The sequence below is a fragment of the Carcharhinus amblyrhynchos genome, chromosome 3 (assembly GCF_965287045.1).
Source record: "Carcharhinus amblyrhynchos chromosome 3, sCarAmb.v2.hapA, whole genome shotgun sequence".
In the NCBI taxonomy this organism is placed as follows: Eukaryota; Metazoa; Chordata; class Chondrichthyes; order Carcharhiniformes; family Carcharhinidae; genus Carcharhinus; species Carcharhinus amblyrhynchos.
The window spans coordinates 10,813,560-10,839,894 of NC_137326.1; the positions used below are offsets into that span (position 1 = coordinate 10,813,560).

The 26,335-nt window shown below is 47.3% G+C and overlaps 1 protein-coding gene across 1 annotated transcript in view; it reads right to left on the reverse strand.

The window, feature by feature from the left end:
* The window catches only part of LOC145341333 (ubiquitin-like modifier-activating enzyme 1), a 261,826-nt gene that overhangs the window by 133,677 nt on the left and 101,814 nt on the right, over positions 1-26,335 (reverse strand). The window contains exons 18-20 of the mRNA XM_080186247.1: positions 24,725-24,799; positions 2,779-2,968; positions 719-813 (exon numbers count right to left, since the gene is read on the reverse strand). Coding sequence (XP_080042373.1) covers positions 719-813; positions 2,779-2,968; positions 24,725-24,799 — 360 coding nt within the window. The remainder of the gene's footprint in view (positions 1-718; positions 814-2,778; positions 2,969-24,724; positions 24,800-26,335) is intronic.

Below are 26,335 nucleotides of genomic sequence, written 5' to 3' on the forward strand. Positions count from 1 at the left end.
CCCATCCCCCCTCCCATGCCCTGTAAACCTACACATTTATCATGGCTAATCTTTTGATTTGGTTTATTATTGTCACATATATTGGCACACAGTATTGTATTTTGTGCAGGATAGTCAAAACATACAGTTCATAGAGTACTTGGGGACAAGGAAAGGTGAGGGTTCCAAATGTAGTGTTACAGGTGTAGAGAAAGATCAGCTTAATATATGGTAGGTCCATTCAAAAGTCTGATCAACCTAACCTACACATCTTTGGACTGTGGGAGGAAACTGGAGCACCTGGAGGAAACGCATGCAGACACGGGGAGAACATGCAAACTCCACACAGCCAGTGACCCGAGCCGGGAATTGAACCCGGGTCCCTGGCGCCGTGAGTCAGCAATGCTAACCACCATATCCCCCACCTTGAACAAAGCAAAGTGATGATGTGGAAATGTTGGTATTGGATTGGGGTGGACACTGTAAGAAGTCTCACAACACCAGGTTAAAGTCCAGCAGGTTTATTTGGTAGCACGAGCTTTCGGAGCGCTGCTCCTTCATCAGTTAATCACGTTTCTGTCAACAACAAGAAGAAGCCTACAAGTTTCCAAGACATCCGCGATGGAAGATATAACTGACAAATGGAAGTGGTGCCCTGAACTCTCCAAAGAACCACAAGTGGGAAGGGCACAAGACAAGTTCAAGCTCACGATTCTGCAATAAATTAGACCAAATTTACCTTCTCAAAGTCAATGGGTTGCATCGCAGTTCCAGTAACGTTCTTACGAGAGGAAAGGAGTTCTTTTAGATCTGCCAAGCGCCCGTTATCTGAAACTGGAAAGAGTTAAGGAGGTGAGTTTGGAGAAAGTGAATGATATAGTACAATGCCGATAAAAGCTCAGTTTTGTCAAATAGTGGGGAGGGCAATTTTTCTTCTTACGGAATAAGATCAGGAAAAGGGAAACAGTCAAAGCTGCTCATCTATTTGTGTGTTTAAGGGTTTAATAAGGTTCTTTTTGGTTTCTGCAGTCTGTCTGAAGTCAGCTCTTTTACTGCAAGCCTCTGAGTTTTGGATTAAGGCGTTGGGTGAAATGTTGCAGAGGGCGTTAAACAGATTTTGTCAGGTTCCTGAGCTAGTGAATGAAAGACTCCATCTTGACAAAGCACTGTAACGCGGAATTATTTCTCCGAAAGTGACAAATATTTATCCAAAAGGGATCTTCTCTCAATATGAAAATGCATGATCACACAAACACACACATATATCAGGGTGACACTAATACAAAGCAATCGCACTCCCAAGGCCATCACTGGAGCGTGTCTGCTCGACTATTTACACAGGCGAGCAATAAACTTGCAAAGCTGGATGGAATTTTTGAATCTCGACAGTACAGAAGGTGGTCTTTCAGCCCATTGAGTCTGCACTGGCTTTCCAACAGAGTGTCTTACCCAGGTTCTCCCCCTACCCCCCCCGCTATATCCCATAACCCCACGCACTTACCCTGCTAATCCTCTAACTTACCCAACTTGGGACAATAAGGGGCACTTTAGCATGGCCAATCCACCCAACCTGCACATCTTCTGGGTCACTGGGGGGCACTTTAGCATGGCCACTTCACCTAATCCGCACATCTTTAGAGTGTGGGAGGAAACCCACGCAGACATGGGGAGAACATGCAGACTCCACTCAGTGACCCAAGGCCAGAATTGAACCTGGGTCCCCGGCGCTGAGAGCCACCAGCTACACTGCTTGCAAAATTAAATTTCCAGATCAAATTTACCGCAGGAAATAAAAGTGGGGAAAAGAAAGACGGAGCCGAGAGGGAAAAGGATGCGACATTCCCAGTATTCCATACTAGCTGTTCCACTGTCTTCATGTCAATGATAAACCCAATGGAACAGGCTGTGGTCCTCGGGAAACTTGAAGAATGAGAGGCGAGCCGATTAAAATGGATAAAGTTCTCGGTGGTACTGAATGATGGAACAGGCTCAAGGACCAGAATGGCCCACAAGGAAACACCCATTCCTTCTACTTTTATAATGGATGCTTCAGATAAGGAATAACACTAAATAATACAGCAGCCCTCTCTTCTCCTGCACTGTTACGATAACCTGACATTCATGATAAACACAGGCTTAAAAGGGAATTAGTTACTGGCTAGGCACAGCCTTTTCACACGGAACTACAGGAATGACTGTGCAGGGTGTGTGAGAGAACTGGGATTCCTGCGTTCAAACAAAAGGCAGAGGGAGAGAAAGCTTGGGTCACAACACATATAGATCCTACTCCAGGATTGCAAGTGGGTGACTCCAGTCACAGTGAGGTGGGGAGGTGCAGAGCGTAAGACAGGGACCAGATACAGGCAGGGAATGGGCTCCCGAAGCTATACATCTCCAAGTGGTCAGTTCTTTCAGCTCCTCACTGGGGACCACATTTTCCTGACTGTATTGCCAGGGAAATCGACATGGGGCGGGATTTTCCAGCCGCACTCGCCCCAAGACCAAGAATTGCTGCCTGAGGTCAATGGACTTTTGCATGGTTCTTGTCCTGCCTGCTACGACTCCTGTGGCGGACAGGAGGGAAAACTCCGCCTGTGATCTTAGCCCAGAGCAGTAACATTTTCAGAAATGCAGCCTCCAATGAGAAGTCCACACATTGCATCCCTTCTTTACTCAAATGAGAACAATGACTTACGAAGGTGTCCGGCTGGTTGGTAATAAAGGACAACGAGAAGGTACAAATGTCTCTCGTACGTGCAGCTGATGAACACAAAGCGAATCATTAATGAGTAAACCCACCTGTAGAATGTTCAGCTGCCTCCATCTCTGCATCACTGGCGTAGATTGTCACTCCTGATTTAGGGGTAAATTCAGGAACGTCAACGGACAGAAGTATCTGCTGGATTGCCATGCTGTCCTGAGACCCCGGAATGGAATACATCTCCGCAAACAAGTTAGCCGCTGCGACAACGTAATCCATATGGAGGCACTGTCAACACAAGGAGAAGGTGATCAGTCATGTGCGCCCAATACAGCACACTCAAAGACTTTACCCGGTCTGGCCTACAACGTGAGTCCAGAGCCACTGCAATGTGGTTGACTCTCGGAGGCGATGGCCTAGTGGTAATATCGCTTAGGCTGATAATCCAGAAACTCAGCTAATGTTCCGGGAACCCTGTTCAAATCCGGTCACAGCAGATGGTGGAATTTGAATTCATTAAAAAAAATCCGGAATTAAGAATCTACCAATCACCATGAAGCCACTGGCAATTATTGGGAAAACCCATCTGGTTCATTAATGTCCTTTAGGGAAGAAAATCTGTCATCCTTTCTTGGTTGGCCTACATGTGACTCTAGAGCCACAGCAATGTGGTTGATTCTCAACTACCCTCCAAGGGTAACTAGGGATGGGCAATAAATGTTGGCCAGCCAGCGACGCCCATTCCCATGAATGGATACAAAAAAAAGTCCAAGCCAGCATGGGGAAGTAATTAAAATAGAGACACAACAATCAAAAATATGTATTTGTATATGTACGTAAATCTTTACACGTGTGTACAAACTCACAGTCGTAGCATATGGAATCTCAGCTATGCGGACGACACCACACATACCAGAACAAAGAAAGAGCTGGAAACCATGGCAGCCCCAGTCAAAAGACACAGTGAATATTTTAAACTGAATATAAATGAGGCAAAGACGAGTGTTATGGCTCTTAATGGCAACGGAAAAGTCAAGATTGGAAGCACTGAGGTAGAAGCATTGGCCAAGTTCAAATACTTTGGGCTCAGGGTTAAGTGCCAAAGTTACAACCAAGAATGAGAACAGATGAGATTAGCCACGGTCTGTAGATGTGACCAGTGAGTTCAGTAGCATCTGCATGTCCAAACCCAGCATTAAAAAGCTAACAAAATGCCCTGGGTTTTATTTGCTTGACTGGCCCCAAGCTCTGGAATTCCCTCCTGAAAACATCTTTGTCTCTCCAACTCTCTCTTCTTTAAAATTTATTTATAAGGCTTACATTAACACTGCAATGAAGTTACTGTGAAAATCCCCAAGTCGCCACACTCTGGTACCTGTTCGGGTACACTGAGGAAGAATTTAGCACGGCCATTGCGCCTAACCAGCACATTTTTCGGACTGTGGGAGGAAACCGGAGGAAACCCAGGCAGAATGTGCAAACTCCGCACATACAGTGACCCAGGTTGGGAATTGAGCCCGGGTCCCTGGCGCTGTGAGGCAGCAGTGCTAACCACTGTGCCATCGTGTTGTCCCTTTAGAATGCTCCTTAATACCTAGTTATTTGATAAAGTTTTTTGTCACCTGCCCTTATTGTTTTTTATTCATTTCTGAGACATGGGCGTCGCCAGCTGGGCAGCATTTATTGCCCATCCCTTGTTGCCCGAGGGCAGTTGAGAATCAACCACGTTGCTTTAGTCTGGAGTCACATGTAGGCCAGACCGGGTAAGGATGGCAGATTTCCTTCCCTAAAGGACATTAGTGAACCAGATGGGTTTTTCCGACAATCGATAATGGTGTCATGGTCATCAGCAGATTCTTAATTACAGATATTTTTTACTGAATTCAAATTCCACCACCTACCATTGCGAGATTCGAACCCGGGTTCTCCAGAGCATTACTGAGTTTCTGGATCAGTAGTCCAGCGATAATGCCACTAGGCCATCACCCCCTGCATATTTCTCAGTACGTGGCTTGGCGTTGAATTGTACCTCCTCTGACACAAGTTTGAGACTCATTACTCCATTAAAAATGGTCTATAAACACACTTTATTATTGTTGGATATGTAGGAAAGAACGCAATTAGATCAACAAGAATTGAACAAAGCCAATGATTCACACAGGTCTTGTTTTTATTGAAGGGTTGGGAAAGTGCCACTGCTTTGAAGTTTAAGGTTTAATGGTTTCTTTGGGGAACATTGACGGCCAATCCTACACACCTAGCAGGGTGTACACACAAGAAACAATTCCAAAAGACACTGTACAAGGCAGGAACGCAGCACTTGAGCTGAGTCTGTGAAGATTGTACTCCGGGCCTCGGTGCACCGATCCCTTTGGAAGCTCTACGCCGTTACTTTGTCCACTTCCTGGTGTTTTGAGGCGGAACCAGGTCAGTGATGAACAATCTGGGGTCCGGGGGCCGCGTGCGGCCCATCTGGGCTCTGAGTGCGGCCTACGAGACATTTTATTGACCGTCGCCAATCGCAGGATGGGCACGTTCAGGGTTCAATCCCAGCCTCGGGTCACTGTCTGTGCGGGATTTGCACGTCCTCCACGTGGGTTTCAGCCGGATGCTCCGGTTTCCTCCCACAGTCCAAAGCAGGTTAGGTGGATTGGCCATGGTAAATTGACTCTAACATTGGGGGATTAGCAGGGTAAATATGTAGGGTTACAGGAGTAGGGCCTGGGTGGGATTGTGGTTGGTGCAAATTTGATGGGCTGAATGGCCTCCTTCTGCACTGTAGGGATTCTATGACTCCGCTGATTGCTGTCTGCGTAGCCTTTTTCCTACCTCAACGAAGTGATTTGCACGTAAAGCAAGGGCAAGTGAGGTACGTGCAGATTGCTCACAACATTGACTGTGACTCCAAAGCATCAATACCTCTTTTATTTTTCCATTTGCCGTTGACAGTTCTACTAATATAGGGTTTATGAAGCATTTTGTATAACTTGCCACGGAGCTGGACTCGGTCCTGCTGGCTCACAGCCGAGGGGGAATCGAGGGGAACAAAAAAGAGAACGGTAAAAATAGGCAGGTGCCACCACGGAGAGCGGACCGTCAAAAGGAGCCCAGAGCAGCAGAACGGGTCTGGGCGCATCATAAATATTTAATCACGCGGCTCCGACACCGGTGAAGCCGTTCAGCTCCATGATGGGACGGGCCGGCCGAGAGAGGGAGTGTGGAAACGCTGGGGTGTTGGACTGCTGCAGCCAGCTGTAACACTTCAGCAGAAAACACACCTGCCCCGAAAGCCGCACGCAAAAGGCATTTGGATTAAAGGAACTACCGCCCAAACTGTTAAACAAATCCAGTTCGGAGAACCCACGGTGGTGGGGGGGGGGGGGAACAGGGAAACTTCCCGTGCCAGCATTTCCTGATTTAACACCAGTCACCGCACTGCAAAGCGATTCACTGTCTGCAGAGCCCGATATGGCACTATACAAATGCAACGATTATTGGCGTTATAGCAGGGCACTTCCATTCACAGTGTTTAGACTGCATCACTGGGCTGAGGTCAAATTCACCCACCCACCCACCATGAATTCATTCTCCAGATCAGGCTGATCATCACCCATCTATTGTTCTCCCTGTTCTGGGTGGGCGAGCATCTTTCCTCCCTTCTGGATTTACCTTTTGAACTTAGGAATCATAGAAACCCTACAGCACAGAAAGAGGCCATTCGGCCCACAGAGTCTGCACCGACCACAATCCCACTCAGGCCCTACCCCCATATCCCCACATATTTCACCCACCGATCCCTCTAACCTACACATCCCAGGACTCTAAGGGGCAATTTTAGCACGGCCAATCAACCTAACCCGCACATCTTTGGACTCCTCTTGGGGCTACTTCTGCCATCCAATAAGTGTCTCGGGAACTTGTGACGGAGTTCCGCGGGCCGTTCTGAAGGTGTATCAAGACAGTTAACACTGGGACGCTCTGAGCCAGCATCGCCCACCTCCCCGCAGCCACCCCTCTCCAGCCATTGCCGGGCCGCTGAGTTCCTCATCTTGGCCAGCTCACCACAGGGAGACCCCAAGCGGTGACCATGGCCTTTCCACCTCCTCCCTGGCACGATGGCACAGTGGTTAGCACTGCTGCCTCACAGCACCAGGGACAAGGGTTCGATTCTTAGCTTGGGTCACCGCCTGTGCGGAGTTTGCACATTCTCCCCATGTCTGCGTGGGTTTCCTCTGGGTGCTCCGGTTTCCTCTCACGATCCAAGAGATGTGCTGGTTAGATGCATTGGCCGTGCTAACTTCTCCCTCTGTGTACCCGAACAGGCGCCAGAGTGTGGCGACTAGGGGATTTTCACAGTAACTTCATTGCAATGTTAATGTAAGCCGACTTGTGAAACTAATAAATAAATATGAACTTAAACTTAGAAAGAGAACAGGTAAGCCTGATTGACAGTTAGTTAGAGATGTTCGCCCTGGCTTCTGGCTCAGAGGAGTGCTGGTGAGGTTACTGGGGACCAGACCACCTTAGAAGAAATATCGAGGGAAAAAAGCTTGAGGTGTTTACATTCAAATGTAAAAGAAAAATGCCTCAACCGTCAAACGTGAGGTCAACTTTCCAAATGAAAAGCACTGGGGAACATTGCGAGAATAGTGAACTTGTGGTTTTCCGCAAAGTGTTGCTTCATGTGGGTGGAGCCACATTACACTCCTTAATAAATTAATAGTGAATGTAGAATGAGGTCATTGCAAATTCAAGGGAGCTGGATCCCCGGGGCTTATCTTGAACTCGGGCCAAATGACAGAAAGCGAAAGCAGAACCTCTGGAAAAAGCCTGACTAATGAGATAGATAATGAGGGAGTCAAAAGTCATGGGGAGAGTGTAGGGAGGAACGTGGAGGCGAGGGCGTAAGATCAGCCAAGACCTTATTGAATGGTGGACCAGACTCGAGGGGCTGAATGGCCTACTCCTCCTCCTGATTGGTAGATCTGTATGTTTGATTTCGGACTTATTTCCAGGCATTTGTGACATAGTTTCCCTTCCGTGAGAGAATGGGACTATCTCCACTTTGGATCTCACCATGAGTGTTGGAGAGAACAACTGCTACAAACAGTAGCATGCAGAGTGGACTAAGAATTGCTCAGTTCTCCCTTCCTGAGGCTCCAACGCACTCAATCGAGATATACGACTGGAGAGAACGAACACAGTTTGCCAGGGGCACAATGGTTAGCACTGCTGCCTCACGGCGCCAGGGACCCGGTTACGATTCCCAGCTCGGGTCACTGTCTGTGCAGAGTCTGCACGTTCTCCCCATGTCTGCGTGGGCTTTCTCCGGGTGCTCCGGTTTCCTCCCTACAATCCGAAACACAGTGGGGTTGTGCAAAGGGGACTGCTGGAGGGAAAGGGGGGTGGGGGCTGGAAATTGCGGTGCTTTGGGATGGGGGAACGGGAGCAGGCCCAGGAATGCTTGTGCAGGCCACAAGTGATCTGGGGGGGGTGTGGAGGGGGATGCTGAAACGGCACTGCGGGGGGTCCTGGGCTGGCCAGCAATTAAGGTGGTCAGCAAACTGCAGTCTGACAGTTGGGAGCCACTGCGCACGTGCAGAGACCTGGAACTGCCCCCCCTAGTTTTTACTGATATTCACAATTGTGACCTCTGCATTGCACTGATTGTGGGGGATTCGAGTCTGAACCCCCACTGAAAAAATAATTGTGATTTACACCAGTTTTCCCATGGAGAATCAGGCCCAAAATGTTCAACTAAGGGGAGGCGATGGCCTAGTGATACATTTACCAGATTATTTAATCCAGAAACTCAGCTAACGTTCTGGGGGCTGGGGTTCAAAATCCCATCACGGCAGGTGGTGGAGTTTGAATTCAATAAAAATAAAATCTGGATTTAAGAATCTACGGATGACCATTGTCAGAAAAATCCATCTGGTTCACTAAAGCTTTTTTTGAAAGTTATTTATTTATTAGTCACAAGTAAGGCTTACATTAACGCTGCAATGAAGTTATTGTGAAATTCCCCTAGTCGCCACAGTCCGGGTCAACGTACCTAACCAGCAAGTCTTTCAGAATGTGGGAGGAAACCAGAGCACTCGGAGGAAACCCATGCAGACATGGGGAGAATGTGCAACCTCCACACAGACGGTGACTCAAGCCGGGAATCGAACCCGGGTCCCTGGCACAGTGAGGCAGCAGCTCTGACCATTGTGCCAACATGCTCATCCTTTAGGGAAGGAAATCTGCCGTCTTTACCTGGTCTGACCTGGATGTGACCCCAGAGCCATGGGTTGACTCTCAGTGGCCCTCGGGTAACTAGGGATGGGCAATGAATGCTGGCCAGCCAGCGACACGGGTGTCCCACGAATGAATATATAAGAAAAACTAACAACCCCTTGACTCTGAGGCCTCAGGGCTACCAGCTGACACCAAGTCTGAACAGTTCTGAGATTACAAATTCTGCCAAGTGCTAATTTACAATAATAACTAAATATAACTTAGAAGCTTAGTCAGAAGTGAAACAGTTGTGCGTCAGGCCTTGTAGAGAGTTGGAAGGTTTATTAAGCCAGCAAAGTGTTTGTAGTTTCGACAGATACCTGACAAGTTGTAGCAAGCCTGCACTGAGGGAGCGACAGCTGAAAGTTAAGAGGGAAACGGAACTGCAGCAATGGGAGGTGGCGTTCACTGGAATCCCATTTCCAACCAAGAACTGAGCACCCCGACCGCAAAGCTGCTTCTACAGAACCTGACACTTCCACTTCTCGAGTGAGGTGATCACTTCACAGCTCAGTGACAGAGCGGGAGAGACAATGGCTGGAACTTTACCACCTCGCCCACCATGGAATCGGCAAGGGCGAGGGTCCGACAACGGAAATCGCCGTTGATCTCGGGCGGGAATTTTTGATCTCGCCCGAGCAAGGTCGTAAAATCCCGCCCAGTACGTTCAAGGCCAGGCACAGTTAGACTTCAAAAGAACTCGGTTTCAATAGCTGCGGAACTGTTGGGCTGACAAAAAAGTAGTCGCCCTCGCACAGACTGGTCCCTCTTACAAAGCCCCTGGTTTTTAATGTTTTATGGACAGGGAGGGTACCCTCTCCGTGACGTCACCAACTCTTGGATGACTCTAAGCTGAGCTTCCCAATTCTCTCCAGCCAAAAAAGATCACCCTTCCCCAAGCACCATAGCAGAAAAGTCATGGGATCAGGAAAAAAAAAAATCACAGAGGAGACCATTCGGCCCACTGGGGGTCCGGTAGCTCCAGGGTCCTGGGTTCGATTCCCGGCTCGGGTCACTGTCTGTGTGGAGTTTGCACATTCTCCTCGTGTCTGCTTGGGTTTCCTCCCACAATCCAAAGATGTGCGGGTTAGGCTGATTGGCCATGTTAAGAAATTGCCCCTTAGTGTCCAGGGATGTGTAGGTTAGAGGGATTAGTGGGTATAATATGTAGGGATATGGGTCTGGGTGGGATTGTGTTCGGCGCAGACTTGATGGGCCGAAAGGCCTCTTTCTGCACTGTAGAGCTCTATGATACTGTGTCTGTGCTAGCCCCTGACAGGCAGCTGCCCTAACTGTCCCTCTGCCCTGCTCTTTCCACAGTAAGGACACCATGGACCCCAGACATTCTCTCTTCCACCTTCTGCCATCGGGAAAAAGGTATAAAAGTCTTAGGTTGCATACCAATCGACTCAAGAACAGCTTCTTCCCTGCTGCCATCAGTCTTTTGAATGGATCTACCTTGCATTAAGCTGACCTTTCTCTACACCCTCGCTATGACTGTAACATTACATTCTGCACTCTCCCTTTTCCTTCTCTATGAAAGCGCAAGAAACAATAATTTTCACTGTGCACTAATACATGTGACAAAAATAAATCAATCAACTCAAAGTCATAGTCTATCTCTGTCCCCAATTTTGTCACCACCCTGATTAATTCGGTTGTTCAGATGCTTTCTTGGCTGATATCCTATCCTCCAAAGTCTGTGTAATTCGGCTCATTCAGAACTCTCCTCCCCACATTCTATACTGCACTCGGTCAAATTTGTCCAATAATCTGGCCTTTCCATTGGCTCCCAATTCCCTAAAGCCTCAGATTCAACATCCTTATCCATCTGCTAAAATCCCTCCTCTGCCTCACTCCTTCCCACCCGCACAGCCTCCTCCACCCAACATCATTCCCTCACCTCCCAAGTACTCATGATGTGGAGATGCTGACATTGGACTGGGGCGGGCACAGTAAGAAGTCTCACAACACCAGGTTAAAATCCAACAGGTTTATTTGGTGGCACAAGCTTTTGGAGCGCTGCCCTTTCATCAGAAGACTCACCTGGTAAAGGAGCAGTGCTCCGAAAGCTCGTGATAGCAAATAAATCTGTTGGAGTTTAATCTGGTGTTGTGAGACTTCTTACTCTGAAGTGCTGTGGAAGATCTTGCTACACTGAAGGTGTTTTATATATATTTATTTTATAGACCACCCCGATCTGTGCTTCCTGGGTTTATTATCACCACTGAAGCATCACACATTGTTCAGGCTACGTTCTCACAAATGTAAACCTTCGAGATATGATTTTAGCTTTCAGGATTTGTAGTTCTTTAAAAAGCTAGCAAGCTTGTTGGAGATTAATAATATCATCGCCTGGGTTCGCTACAGTCTTTCTGGACCCATTATCTGAACCTTAACATGCCATCTGAGTCTAATCTCTTTCATTGTTGATTTTAGTGTTCAAACACTCTCCATCTGAGTTGTGATTAAAATAGAAACTGCCGCAAGGACACAGCAAGTCCGCTGTTTAAAGGTTTTTGTTAGAGTTTATTTATTGATGCTGCAAGTAGGATTACATTAACACTGCAATGAAGTCACTGTGAAAATCCCCTAGTCGCCATGCTCTGATGCCCGTTTGTGTACGCTCAGGGAGAATTTAGCATGGCCAATGCACCCTGGCCACCACGTCTTTTGGACTATGGAAGGAAACCCACGCAGACATGGGGAGAATGTGTAGACTCCGCGTAGACAGTGACCCAAGCCAGGAATCGAACCCGGGTCCCTCGTGCTGTGAGGCAGCAGTGCTAACCACTGTGGGGTCCGTAAAAAGACCAGTTTGTGCTTCAGATGGAGTCCCTTTGATGGAGTGGTCTCACACCTGAAGCATTAACTTACCTTTACTCTTTACAGATCCCAGGGACCCTCATAGAGTGATACAGCACAGAAAGAGGCCATTCAGCCCATCATATGTGCACTGGATTTTTGAAAGCGCTATCCCGTTAGTCTCATTTTTCTGCCCTTTTGCCATAGAATCACAGAATCCCTATAGCGCTGAAGGAGGCCATTCAGCCCATCGGGTCTGCACTGACAACGATCCCACCCAGGTTCTATCCTCCTAACCCCACACATTTCCCTTGCTAATCCCCCCTGACACGAAGGGGCAATTTAGCACAATCAATCCACCTAACCTTCTTTGGAGTGTGGGAAGAAACCAGAGCACCCAGAGGAAACCCACACAGACATGGGGAGAATGTGCAGACTCCGCACAGAAAGTCACCCGAGGCTGGAATTGAACCCGGGTCCCTGGCGCTGTGAGGTGGCAGTGCTAACCACTGCGCCACCCAAAACTACAGCCCTGCAAAGTTTCACCCTTTCAGATCATTTTTGACTTTTAAATTGCCTCCTTTGCCTCATGCCCCGCTGTATGAAAGAAATCCTTCTCATTTCCAGCATCTTCTGTTTCGATTCCAGATTGCTGGCGGTGTTTTATTTTTATCCAGCTGCACGTTATACTGAGATGGCACGGTGCCCTAGCTCAACCTGTCATAGCTGGCACTGCCTGAAACTCTTTGTTCTGTTTCCTAACTTAGCCCGGTGGCGCTTTGAATAGCTGCATTTCCGTGCTGGATTCGACTTCCCTGGAAACAATACAATGGGACTGAATAACACTGCACTTAATCTTTCTCTCTACCTTTAAAATCAACCTCAGAGTTCACACCTTTTCCAACATAGTCCCAGCCAATTTGACTGGAAAACCTGTCGCAGCGACCGCAGAGTTCTAAACGGGAAATCAGATACCAGCTCAGCTCGCACGTTCAGTATCCACCCATTCATTTCCACACCTTACGAAAGATCGGGTTTTAAGTCGGCGAAGGCATTTCGTCAGATCACCGGCCACAATCCCCACCCTCTGCCCTCCCTCTCTTCCATCACCTGTCCCCACTCTACCATCTGTCGGGTCTGGGCTTGCAAGCAGGTGGGACCTGAGTCTTGTTATCAATGTTTACATATATATATATGAAAAAAAATTTATGAATGGCTTATCACTTCAATACATCGCGGGACATCTCATTGAGCAGGTGTTTAAAGAGGGAGGACCAGGAATAAAATGAGGGCTTGGAGCCTCTGGATTTAGCTCTCACCCGGGCAACACAATAACCTCTTTCCAAAATGCCAAGTAACAGACTGGCAGATGGCATGTGGTGCTACGTTGAAGCAACCAGCCAGGCAGTGATTGGTTGAAAACAAGGCGCGACATTCAAATTCTAATAAGGTTACTGTTGGATTTAGGCGTGTATAATTGGGAAAAGGGAGAGAGAGAGAACTGGGAAAGAAAGAAGGCATTCAGTGCCTACGTCATTTCCCACTTGTCTAGCGTTTCCTTGAAGTGATTAGTTAGCACGGCTACACATCAATTGTTTCAAACGTTAAGGTTATGAAATTGCGAGCGAGTACGAACAGGCACGTGTGATTCTGCAATGTTAGACCCATTTCAATTCATAGAATCCGGATAGTGACTCAGTCCTTTGCTGAGAAATAGGGCAGGCTTGATTTTTAAACAGTGCACATTTCCCATCAAGGCAGAACATTCTTTGTTAACAACCAACCAGCCTAAAGCAGCCAGCATTATCAAGGACGAGAGGCATTATCGCTTGACTGTTAATCCACAAACTCTGCTCATGTTCTGAGGACCTGGGTTCAAATCCCGCCACAGCAGATGGTGGAATTTGAATTCAATAAGAAAAAAAAAATCTGGAATTAAGAATCTACTGATGACCGTGAAACCGTTGTTGGAAAAACCCATCTGGTTCACTGATGTCCTTCAGGGAAGGAAATCTGCCGTCTTTACCTGGTCTGGCCTACAAGTGACTCCAGCGCCACAGCAATGTGGTTGACTCTCAACTGCCCTCCTTGGGCAACTAGAGATGGGCAATAAATGCTGGCCAGCCAGCTACGCCCATGTCCCACAAATGAATAAAAAAGGACCCCACGCAGCCCGGACATTCTCTCTTCCACCTTCTTCCATTGGGAAAAAGATACAAAAGTCAGAGATCATGTACCAACCGACTCAAGGAAACCTTCTTCCTTGCTGCCATCAAAATTTTGAACAGACCTACCTCATATAAAACTGATCTTTCTCTACACCCTAGCTATGACTGTAACACGATGTTCTGCACCCTCTCCTTTCCTTCTCCCCTATGTACTCTATGAACAGAATGCTTTGTCCGTATAGCGCGCAAGAAACAATACTTTTCACTGAATCCCAATACTTGTAACAATAACAAATCAAAACAATACATGGCTTGTTTTCCAGTAACCGCTATTGGTAATCAGTTTTGCTTCTTATTGTTAAAAATCACATATGTTCTTCTGTTTGGATGGATGTTGTTTTCAAGAGCTGCAGTACAGTAAAATCTGTACCCAGTCCCCATTTAACTGTTCACACCATGTAAAAGGCAACAATGCTGGGAAGTACAGCTTCAACACAGAACAAAACCCACAATCTGAGGACAGTAAAGGTACATTTCCTAATGTCCTTTAGGGAAGGAAATCCTTACGCGGTCTGGCCTACATGTGACTCCAGGCCCACAATGATGTGGTTGACTCTTAACTGTCCTCTGAAATAGTCTAGAAATTAGCAATTGAGGGCCCTCGGGGATGAGCAACAAGTGCTGGTCTCGACAGCAACTCCTGTAGGGTAGCACGGTGGCACAGTGGTTAGCACTGCTGCCTCACAGCGCCAGGGACCCAAGTTCAATTCCCAGCTTGAGTGATCGGCTGTGCATGTTCTCCCCGTGTCTGTGTGGGTTTCCTCCAGGTGCTCTGGCTTCTTCCCACAGTCCAAAGATGTGCGGGTTAGGTGGATTGGCCGTGCTAAGTTGCCCCTTAGTATCAAGGGGAATTAGCAGGGTAAATAAGTGGTGTTAAGGGGATAGGGCCTGGATGGGATTGTGGTCAGTGAAGAGTCAATGGGCCGAATGGCCTCCTTCTGCACTGTAGGGATTCTATGATTTTGAATCCGGTCCACTTATCACACCCTCGAGTGCATTTAGCTTCAAAGATCGGACTTCGAAAAAACCCAAAAATGTTTTTAAAAAATGTAGAAAATCTCCAACAGGGTAGAAGACTGAATACATAACTTGTGTACTTTCCTGTAACAACCAGTCCCATCTGGCTGCTTCTGATTCTGAGCCCACATTTTGATAAAAACAAAAATTTTTAGTGTACTTTCTATAAACATTCACTGCAACAAAGCAACGGTAGACAGCATAGTGGTTAGCACTGCTGCCTCACAGCACCAGGGAGCCGATTTGATTCCCGGCTCGGGTCACTGTCTGTGTGGAGTTTGCACATTCTCCCCGTGTCTGTGTGGGGTTTCCTCTGGATGCTCCGGTTTCCTCCCACAGTCCAAAGATGTGCAGGTTAGGTTGATTGGCCATGTTAAATTGAACATTGTGTCAGGGGGATTAGCAGGATAAATGTGTGGGGTTACAGGCATTGGGCCTGGGTGGGATTGTTGTCAGTACAGACTTGATGAGCTGAATGGCTTACTCCTGCACTGTACGGATCTATGGTTACACAGATTAGTGAAAATTTATTTCAGAATGAGGCAACGTTGGACTTATTGCCCTCTCTCTGTTTGCCTGTTGATTCCTGCACATCTTCCAGGCAACATAAAGAGTGAAGCAGGTTCTGTGGGACTGCGGTCAGTTGTAAGCTCAGACTGGATATAAGGGATATCCAATTCCTATCTTTCAAAAGCAATTTTTTTTTTATTCATTTGTGGGACACGGGCATCGCTGGCTGGCCAGCATTTATTGCCCATCCCTAGTTGCCCTTGAGAAGGTGGTGGTGAGCTGCCTTCTGGAATCGCTGCAGTCCACGTGCTTGGGTTGACCCACAATGCCGTTAGGGAGGGAATTCCAGGATTTTACCCAGCGACTGCGAAGGAACAGTGATATATTTCCAAATCAGGATGGTGAGTGGCTTGGAGGGGAACTTGCAGGTGGTGGTGTTCCCCATGTATCTGCTGCCTTGTCCTTCTAGATGGAAGTGGTGGTGGGTTTGGAAAGTGTTGTCTGAGGATCTTTGGTGAATTGCTGCAGTGCATCTTGTAGATAGTACACACTGCTGCTACTGAACGTCAGTGGTGGAGGGAGTGGATGTTTGTAGGTGTGGTGCCAATCAAGTGGGTTGCTTTGCCCTGGATGGTGTCAAGCTACTTGAGTGTTGTTGGAGCTGCACCCATAAGAACATAAGAAATAGGAGCAGGAGTAGGCCATCTAGTCCTTCGAGCCTGCCCCGCCATTCAATAAGATCATGGCTGATCTGTCGTGGCTCAGTTCCACTTTCCCGCTTTCTCCCCATAACCCTTAATCCCCTTGCCTACCAAAAACCTATCTACCCGTGTCTTAAATATATTTAGCGAGGCAGCCTCCACGACTTCAATGGGCAGAGAATTCCAGAGATTCACCACCCTTTGAGTGAAGAAGTTCCTCCTCAACTCTGTTCTAAACCGCCCCCCCCCCACCCCCCGCTTATCTTGAGGCTGTGCCCTCTAGTCCTGCTGTCCTTTCTGAGCGGGAAGAACCTCTCCACCTCTACCCTATCCATCCCTACCCATCCAGGCAAGTGGGGAGTATTCCATCACACTCCTGACTTGCATCTTTTAGATGGTGGACAGGCTTTGAGAAGTCATGAGCGAGTTACTCGCCGCAGTATTCCTAGCCTCCGACCCGCTCTGGTAGCCACTGAGTTTACGTGGTTTGTTAAATCGGTTGAGTTTTCTTGTAACCAACTTGGCTGATTTCTACATGAATATCAGTAGTATTAATCCATAAATGACAGGATTTGGGAACTCAATTTTACAACTTGCCGTGGTGGGATTTGAACTCACATACTGTAAGATACGGAAGCAGAATTAGGCCATTCGGCCCATTGACTCTGCCCCGCCATTCAATCTGGGCTCCCATTCTCCTGCCTTCTCCCGGTAACCCTGGATCCCCTTATTAATCTTAAAGGCATTCAACGACCCGGCCTCTGTGACAATGAGTTCCACGGATTCACCACGCTCAGGCTGAAGAAATTCCTCCTCATCTCTGTTTTAAAGGCACGTCCCTTCACTCTGAGGCTGTGCTCTCAAGTTCTAATCTCTCCCATAGCGGAAACATCCTCTCCAAGTCCATTCTATCTCGGCCTCTCAGTATTCTGTAGCGCTCCCTGGTTTGTAACTGATGGTGCAAGTCCTATCATTATTGCCATCAATAATGTTTGGGGTGAGGACAGTTTTATACAGAGGAATTGAGTTAGCTCATTGAATTTATACACATGCCAATTCTTCTAATGTAATGACCTACTTGAATTCCATGACCCTGTCCCATGAACAACTTAACTTTGCACCTCAAGTGTAGAGGATAAAAAGGGAACTTTGTCATTAATTCCCATCTTGGCAAAGAACTTATCTAAACACTCCCTCCCTAATTTTGCGTTAATTATCCACATTTACTGAGCTATTGCTAAAGATTCCAACTCAGGCAATCCCCAAAGTGAATTAATTTGGGATTAATCACTGAACTTCCCCCACTAATATCAGTGACATTGCACCACGTACGTCAATGATCTCCCTTTTCTGGTCTCTTTGAGGAAAGGCTGCTGCCAAGTCCTGATTCTTCCACTCCCCTCTGACTCATCCACGCACACTTTCATTTTCACTCAGTTCCCTTCTGCAAGCCCTCCAAACGGAATCCTCCCTCCATACAGAGTGAAGAAAGTGCAGAACAAACATTAATCATCAACCCATTGAGGTGGTTAGTTCAATCGGCCACCATCGTGCGCTCCAAGCAATTTGTCTCCTGCGGGGGGGATTCCTCCTGAGGGAGAATCCCAGCCTCCCACCAAACCTTAGAAAACGAGAGCTTCTGGATTTCACTCCTGACTGGTCCCGTTCTAATTTTAAAGTTATTCTCCCTAATTCTTCGTTTGCCCGAACAGTATCTCTGTAACTCCAGTCATGAAATCCATGGATCTGGGTTTCGCAGGGTGTTAATTTTACAGACTGTGGAGATTGTGATATTTAAAGTATGGGACATTTCAATGCTTGTTACACTGGCTCCTGCCTAGTGACAAGGTTGGGACTCTCTGGGAGGGTTTTGGTAGGTCCAAGGGTCAGTGTGTATAGCCTGTCTTAAGGCACATTACGGCAGTCTGACAACCAACGTCACAAAAACAAAAAAGGCCAGAAACAGGTTCTAGTTAATCCAAGTTAAATGGCAGCGGCACGGTGGAACAGTGGTTAGCACTGCAGCCTCACTGCGCCAGGGACCTGGGTTCAATTCCTGGCTTGGGTCACTGTCTGTGTGAAGTATGCACATTCTCCTCGTGTCTGCGTGGGTTTTCTCTGGGTGCTTCAGTTTCCTTCTGAAAGACATACTGGTTTGGTGCATTGGCCATGCTAAATTCTCCCTCAGTCAACCCAAACAACCGGAGTGTGGTGACTAGGGGATTTTCATTGCAGTGTTAATGTAAGCCTTACTTGCGACACTAATAAATAAAGTTAAACAGACTTTAAGGTACTCTTTTGGAGCGATGGTGTTCTGCTTGGAACAGCCATGGATCAGAAAGCGTGTTTGTAAGAGAGTGTTGAGTCTACTTGGGAATCCAGGGAGAAGAAATCTTGGACACTGAAACCCTTTAAGTTAGCTACTGTTAAAGCTGTTCGAGCAGGAGTGACGTTTGGACAGGATTCTGAGACAGTATCTTCGAAGGTGGAGATTGGAAACCTTTGTGAGAATGATGAAGTTTCAGCGAGATTGGCTGGCTTACCAATATCGGGGTAGTTTGTTGAGAAATCCATGGAATCTGTTCTGGTTGCACCTGTCATTTAGCGTATTGCGTCTGACCAGAGTAAATCTGTTAACTCACATGTGCTTCATCCTAACTCTGAAGGTTAGAATGCAAGATAGATACTGCAAATTGTTTTATCTTTGTTTTAACATGCATAGCAAATTTTATTGTTGGTTTAAAACCTGTGGATTCTTGTGGCTTTATGCCAAAAGCAATTGTCTTCATTTTCAACCTTATCTACATTAAACAAAATATTATTGGTCCCTGATTGGATCACCCCGTGTGTCCTGGGATCTGGCCAAGGATCGTAACGCTACCCGATCAAATCCTTTAAAATTTTTAAGCTTAATCTCAGCACAGGAGACTATCTATTGCGTTTGTGTAGACCCTTACAAAGGGCATCATTCTTTGAGGGGGCCTACATTCCCTTTCTTTTTCTATATCTCTGCAAAATCTATCCTTCAAATATTTATCCAAATCAACATTATAGAATCTATATCCCCCACACTAAAAGTTTAAAGTTTATTATTGTCACAAGTGGGCTTACATTAACATGGCAATGAAGTTATTGTCAAAATCCCCTAGCCGCCACACTCCGGTGCCTGTTTGGGTACACTGAGGGAGAATTTAGCATGGCCAATGCATCTAACCAGCATGTCTTTTGGGCCGGGAGGAAACCGGAGCACCCGGAGGAAACGCATGAAGATAGGGAGAGAATGTGCAGACAGACCCAAGACAGTGACACAGACAGTGACCCAAGCCAGGAATCGAATCCGGGTCCCTGGCGTGGTGAGGCAGCAGCGCTAACCATTTAATCTTCTCTGCCAAATGGAGCACAAACCCAACTTCTTCTCCAGTCTATCCATGTAGCTTTGAGCCTCGTATCCCTGGAACTGTTCTGGTAAATCTCTTCTGGACCCTCTCCAAAACCTTCATGTCCTTCCTAAAGTGTGGTGTGTGAAATTGGCAGACCATACTTCAGCTGGAGCTGAGCTGGTGCTATGTCATGAGACAAAGGCTGAGGAAAAACTCAGCAAGTCTGGCAGCATCTGTAGGGAGAGGAAACAGAGATGCCGATTCGAGTCAAGTTCACTCTTTTATCAGAACTAAAGAGCAGGGAAAACCTATTGGATATTATCCTGCAGCCGGGAGAGATTGCAATAAGATGTAGCAACCTAAAGAACAGGAGATAGATGGTTCAGAATGTGAGATGTTGGGGAGGGGGGGATGCTGATGGGAAGGGATGGCTTCTTTTACACTGAGAAAATAAATATAAAAAAAAGGTTAAGATGCAAGAGAAAGGTGACAGTCTAAAGTTGCTGAAACCAATGTTGAGTTCTGAAAGCTGTAACGTGCTTAATCAGATGAGATGCTGCTACTCCTGTTTGCGTTGGGCTCCGTTAACTCTGTGTTCTCTCTCTACACATAGAACAAAGAACAGCACAGGAACAGGCCCTTCGGCCCATCAGGCCTGCGCAGCCACATGACGCCTTTCTAAAGTAAAGACCTTTTCACCTCTACGCGGTCCGTATCGCTCTATTCCCAGCCTGAGATTTTTTTCCCCAGCAATCTGCGTTCTTGTTTCAGAGTCCAGCATCTGCAATATTCTGCTTATTTCGGTGTTTTATTCCGGTTTAGCTTCACTTCTTGGCTTTTGGATTCACTGCCTCTTTTTTTTATATAAAGTGCAGAATTCCTGTCTACTTTGTTCACTTTTTCTCACACCGTCCGACAGTTGTGCGAACACTCCCAGACCCCTCTCCTCCTGGGCTCCTTTGAAAATTATTATAATTTAGCACATACTGCCTCTCCTCACTCACCTCCTGACTCCCCAAAGCCTGTCCACCATCTACAAGGCACAAGCCAGGAGTGTGATGGAATACTCCCCATTTGCCTGGATTGGCACAACTCCGACAACACTCAAGAAAATCGACACCATTCAGGACAAAGCAGTCTGCTTGATTGGAACCACATCTACAAACATTTGATCCTTCCATCACAGACGCTCAGTAGCAGCAGTGTGTACTAGCTACAAGATGCACTGCAGTAATTCACCAAAGATCCTTAGACAGCACCTTCCAAATCCACAATCACTTGTATCCAGAAGGATAAGGGCAGCAGATACATGGGAACACCACCTCCTGCAAGTTCCCCTCCAAGCCACTCACCATCCTGACTTGGAAATAGATCGCCGTTCCTTCACTGTCGCTGGCAAAATCCTGGAATTCCCTCCCTAACAGCATTGTGGGTCAACCCACAGCACGTGGACTGCAGCGATTCAAGAAGACAGCTCACCACCACCTTCTCAAGGACAACTAGGGATGGGCAAGAAATGCTGGCCAGCCAGCGACACCCATGTCACACAAAAACAACTCTTCCCAGCAAAAGGGATCACCTCAGAGTTTTACCTCACTGCTCAACCTCGCTCATACCCTTCAAGTTTATGTATTCACAAGTAGGCTTACATTAACACTGCGATGAAGTTACTGTGAAAATCCCTGAGTTGCCACACTCTGGTGCTTGAAGGAGAATTTAGCATGGCCAGCGCACCTTCCCAGCACGTCTTTCGGACTGTGGGGGGAAACCGGAGGAAACCCATGCAGACACGGGGAGAACGTGCAGACTCCGCACAGACACTGACCCAAGCTGGGAATTGAACCTGGGTCCCTGGCACTGTGAGGCAGCAGTGCTAACCACTGTCACCCAATGAAATACAAGCAGCTTAATAAGAGCATAAGAAATAAGAGCAGGAGTAGCCCTTTTGAGCCTGCCCCGCCATTCAATAAGATCATGGCTGATCTGAAGTGGATCAGTTCCACTTTGCAGCCTGCTCCCCGTAACCCTTAATTCCCCTGTCTATCAGAAACCTATCCACCCGTGACTTAAACATATTCAACGAGGCAGCCTCCACCACTTCAATGGGCAGAGAATTCCAGAGATTCACCACCCTTTGAGTGAAGAAGTTCCTCCTCAACTCTGTTCCAAACTGCACCCCCCCGCCCTTTATTTTGAGGCTGTGCCCTCTAGTTCTGGTTTCTTGTCCCCTCGGTGTAACTCTCTCCAGCCTGTTCACTTCCTGCTGATTATCGTTTTGAAAGGAGCACATTGACAGAATGAAAGAACTTTTAAGAAAAGCAGTCTTGCAAAGAGTAAACGATGAGGACAGAATACTGGCAGGCGTTCAGCTTCCCCCCCTCTGCTGTTTTGCTTGCTGAATGGTCCCGCTGCACCTTGCAGTTGGGCGAGATCCCTTTGCAGCCACTCAAAGCCACGACTCTGCTGATGTTTACGCCATCGCCTCCTTCAGTTCCATTCATAAACCATGAGAGTTAATGCCAGTGCTGGAGTTGAACAGGAAGTTGGAGTGTGAATGGAACAATATGCGGAGGATATCAGGTAGAAGCCGGCTTAAATGCACCAGGGGTCACACTTCCTGGAAAGCCTCACCGCAGCTGAGAATATTAAGAAGTTAAAAAGGGTGCAGTTGCCACGGTTACACAGACGGCAGCATTCTCTCCGCCCATTCACAATGAGGGGATGCATCAATGTGTTACAACATGCCGCTGTAATGCATTAGTCCTTCCCTGCGTTGAACCCCTCTCCCCCCCCCCCCACACCATTTCTGCTCCCCTCCTTCAGGCAACCCCTCGCTCAACCTCACCAAATCGGGGTGTGAAATGGTGGCGAGAGAGCAAAGGGATTTGGAGTGGGCTCCATTTGGAATATCTTCACAAAACAGCCAGCACAAGGCTCGGGGTGGCCTGGCACAGGATTTCCTCTGTGAACCAGCCACTGACATCTGGCCCTTTGAGAGTCGTGAGAACCCACCGGTGGACTGACATTCGATCTCACACAACTCGGCCATCAACAGCGAGAGGTCAGATCATTCGGATGGACCTTTCCTGTGGAAATACTCCTGTCTTCTGACAATCGATCTAATGTTTAATGAACATTCCCCCCTCTCCCCTGAGTCCAAACTCCATTTGATTATTATTTTTAGGGCTCCGATCTCACCAGCCTCCAGTTCAGATCGCAGGCTCCTCACCGATCTCTGACCACGTAATCAATGCAACATGTCTGCTTCTCTAATTGCTCCTTTTATCCCTCTCCTTACGGCATTTTATCTTCTTACAATGGTCAAAATAGTTCTTTAGTTCATTTTTTTGGTGTCACAAGTAGGCGTACATTTACCAATGATTGGCACTGCTGTCTCACAGCACCAGGGACCTGGGTTCAATTCCCAGCTTGGGTCATTGTGTGTGCGGAGTTTGCACATTCTCCCCGTGTCTGCATGGGTTTCCTCCGGGTGCTCACACCGTCCAAAGATGTGTGGGTTGGGTTGATTGGCCATGCTTATTGACCCTAGTTTCGGGGGGATTAGCAGGGTGGGGTTACAGGGCCAGGGTGGATTTGTTGCCAGTACAGGCTCGATGGGCTGAATAGGCTCCTTCTGTACTGTAAGGATTCTATGATTAACATTGCAATGAAGTTACTGTGAAAATCCCCTAGTCGCCAAACTATGGCTCCTGTTTGGGTACACTGACAGAGAATTTAGCGTGGCCAATGCACCTAACCAGTACATCTTTCAGACTGTGGGAGGAAACCGGAGCACACGGAGGAAACCCACACAGACACGGGGAGAACATGCAAACTCCACACAGACAGCGATCCAACCTGGGAATCGAAACCGGGTCCCTGACACTGTGAGGCAGCAGTGCTAACCACTGTGCCACCGTGCCTAGTGAGCTGGCTACGTGCAGCTCACACCCCTCATGTGTATCGGTGTCTCGTACTTTGTCCACCTCACCACTGCGGTACAGCGCAATCCCTCCCAACCTTATATTACGGATGTCGGTATATATGTCAAGCTTCAAAGCCTCAAAAAATCCCTTGGAAACGGGGACTGACTTGTACGCCATGTTGGGTGTAGCTGCCATTTTGAAATATTGTCTTCTTCCGATGCAAAGAATGGGTGTGTCTTAAATTCCCACAACCGTCACAACATAGTTCGTATCGCTTGCTATGCCCAGTTATATGGAACTGGTCAGGAAAACATGCATCCCCAGGGGAGAAAATTTGAGGTTGATTACTAATGTGAGACTAGCATGTTGTGGCTGAAAAGGACTTATATGCCAAGTATATGCAAGAACACAATTTTCAGGAAAATGGAGTTGTCTTGTGCGCCAGTTGACTGATACAATTGATTTATGTTCAACGTTGTAGAGAACATGCCCCAGTCTACTTCAGTGGGGACAACGGTCAAGAGCTTCAGCTTTTTAGATGGTGTCCAGATCACCAACAACTTATCCTGATCCCCCCACGCCGACGCTATAGTTATGAAAGCCCACCAATGCCTGTACTTGCTCAGAAGACTAAGGAAATTTGGCATGTCAGCTACGATTCTCACTGACCTTTACAGATGCACCATAGAAAGCATTATTTCTGGTTGTATCACAGCTTGGCTCCTGCTCTGCCTAAGACCGCAAGCAATTATAAAGGGTCCTGAACGAAGCCCAGTTCATCACTCAAAGCAACCTCCCATCCATTGACTCTGTCTACACTTCCCTTGCCTCAACAAAGCAGCCAACATAATTAAGGACCCCACGCACCCTGGACGTACTTTCTTCTGCCTTCTTCCATCGGGAAAAAGATACCTCGCATTAAGTTAATCTTTCTCTACACCCCAGCTATGACTGTAATTCTCCATTCTCTCCTTTCCTTCTTCATGAATGGTATGCTTTTCCTGAATAGTGCGCAAGAAACAATACTGTATACTAATACATGTGACATTAATAAATCAAATCAAATCAAATAAAGAAGTGCCCATCCACTATTCCATCTGAAAACTCAATAGAGTCACAGTCCACCTCTTACTTTACTCCCTCACACAAAGAAGGCATTGTGCAGAGATAGACTGAATAGATGGGAGTTAGCACTTACATTGCTGGGATCAAATTCCAGAGGATGGGGACATCTCTTCACACCTGACCAGAAAGGAACTCCTGAGGATGTAACCTGCAAGAAAATGAAGGGATTTGATCATGTCACAGTCCAGCACAGGCAAACTCAATCCAAACAGAACAATATTACAGAAAAGGGACAATCCAAGCTTTTAACACTTGTGGGTTTTCACCCAGTCAGGGAAACTCCGTGAGTGATGAAAGTGGCAGCCAGGATCCGATTCTGGGATTCCCGATCCCCGTCCCCTGTGTTTCTGATTTTTAGTCGAGTTTTTTTAAGGGTGCAGGCTGGTGGAGGTGTGCAGCCTGGCTGACTCCATTGCCAGAATAGGCACATGCTACCCCACAACCTGAATGGAGCCGGGCCAGGTTTTCAGTGAGTTACGGCTCACGGCGCCTCAGGGGTATTGTGCACGAGGGAACCTTCTGAAACAGAAGTTCAAAGATCCTCCTCGAGTTCCCCTCCCACCACCCCACTTCCCATGCTGAGGTATGCCTCCCACACCCAATTCCAATGGCTCCTCTTACCTCCGCCCCCCCACCAAGCTATGGCACTTCTATGGCCATTCACCAACTAACCACTGTATACAATCAACAAACCCTATAGTGACAATAAGTCATTCACCGATAACTTTCCAAAAAAAAACTCCTTTTTAATTCATGACAATAAAAGTATCAATCATCCAGAACCTGTAAAGTATCGACAACAGAAACTGCAAGTACTTGAAACCTCTTTCTCTTGGGTAACTAAATGATTTCAGATTGGCGGAGAGCCCAGAAAGACTGTTAAAACAGCTGATCCCCCCGCCCCGGGAAAACATTGCTTGATTGACAGTTCCAGCTCTCAGATTTCTTCTGTCAATTGCACAATTCTTATTGCTTGGTAGGGAGTTTCATCACTTTAGGGTAAATTTGTTCTACACAGTATATAGTGGGCAGAAGGACAAGGAAGTGCCATGCCTTGGCATGGGCAGACATGAGGTGTCATCAAGGGTGGATGGGGTCTTGAGATGACATGGATGGGGCATGGGGTCTGTGTGAGTGGGGTGAGAGGTGATGGGGGCTAGAGTGGTTTACTTTTCAATTGTAATTGAGACAAGGTACCCAAGCGCTGAGGCGAGTCTTTTGAACAGCCCACCTTGGCACCTAGCTTGCAGTCTCTATGGCTGCCTCTCAATTTCTCTGGGGTAGGCAGGCCTGACTCACACACACTACCTCACCCCGCCCCCCCCAACCCCCACCCCAACCCACATCCATGGAATGAAAATCCACCGTTTCCCTGGCACTTTCTCCCAAGGCGGGATGGGACGTGTCGGAAGTTGTCCCAAATCTCTCAACCCATCTTGAGGGTGAAAATCCAGGCCTTCATATTTGAAAACACAGGTCATGCCTTTGACAGCTAGGCCGCAGTGTTTAACATTTCCATTCCACCTCCAAAATAAAAACAAGTTTCAAAAGTGCGCTTTTCACACATCTGGTTGCTGCCATTAAAGACTTAAGACCGAGGGCAAGCACATTAGTTACTTGATAAATTCACACTTCTGTTACATAAGACAGAGGTCACAGCTCTCGGAGGGCCAGAAACAAATTC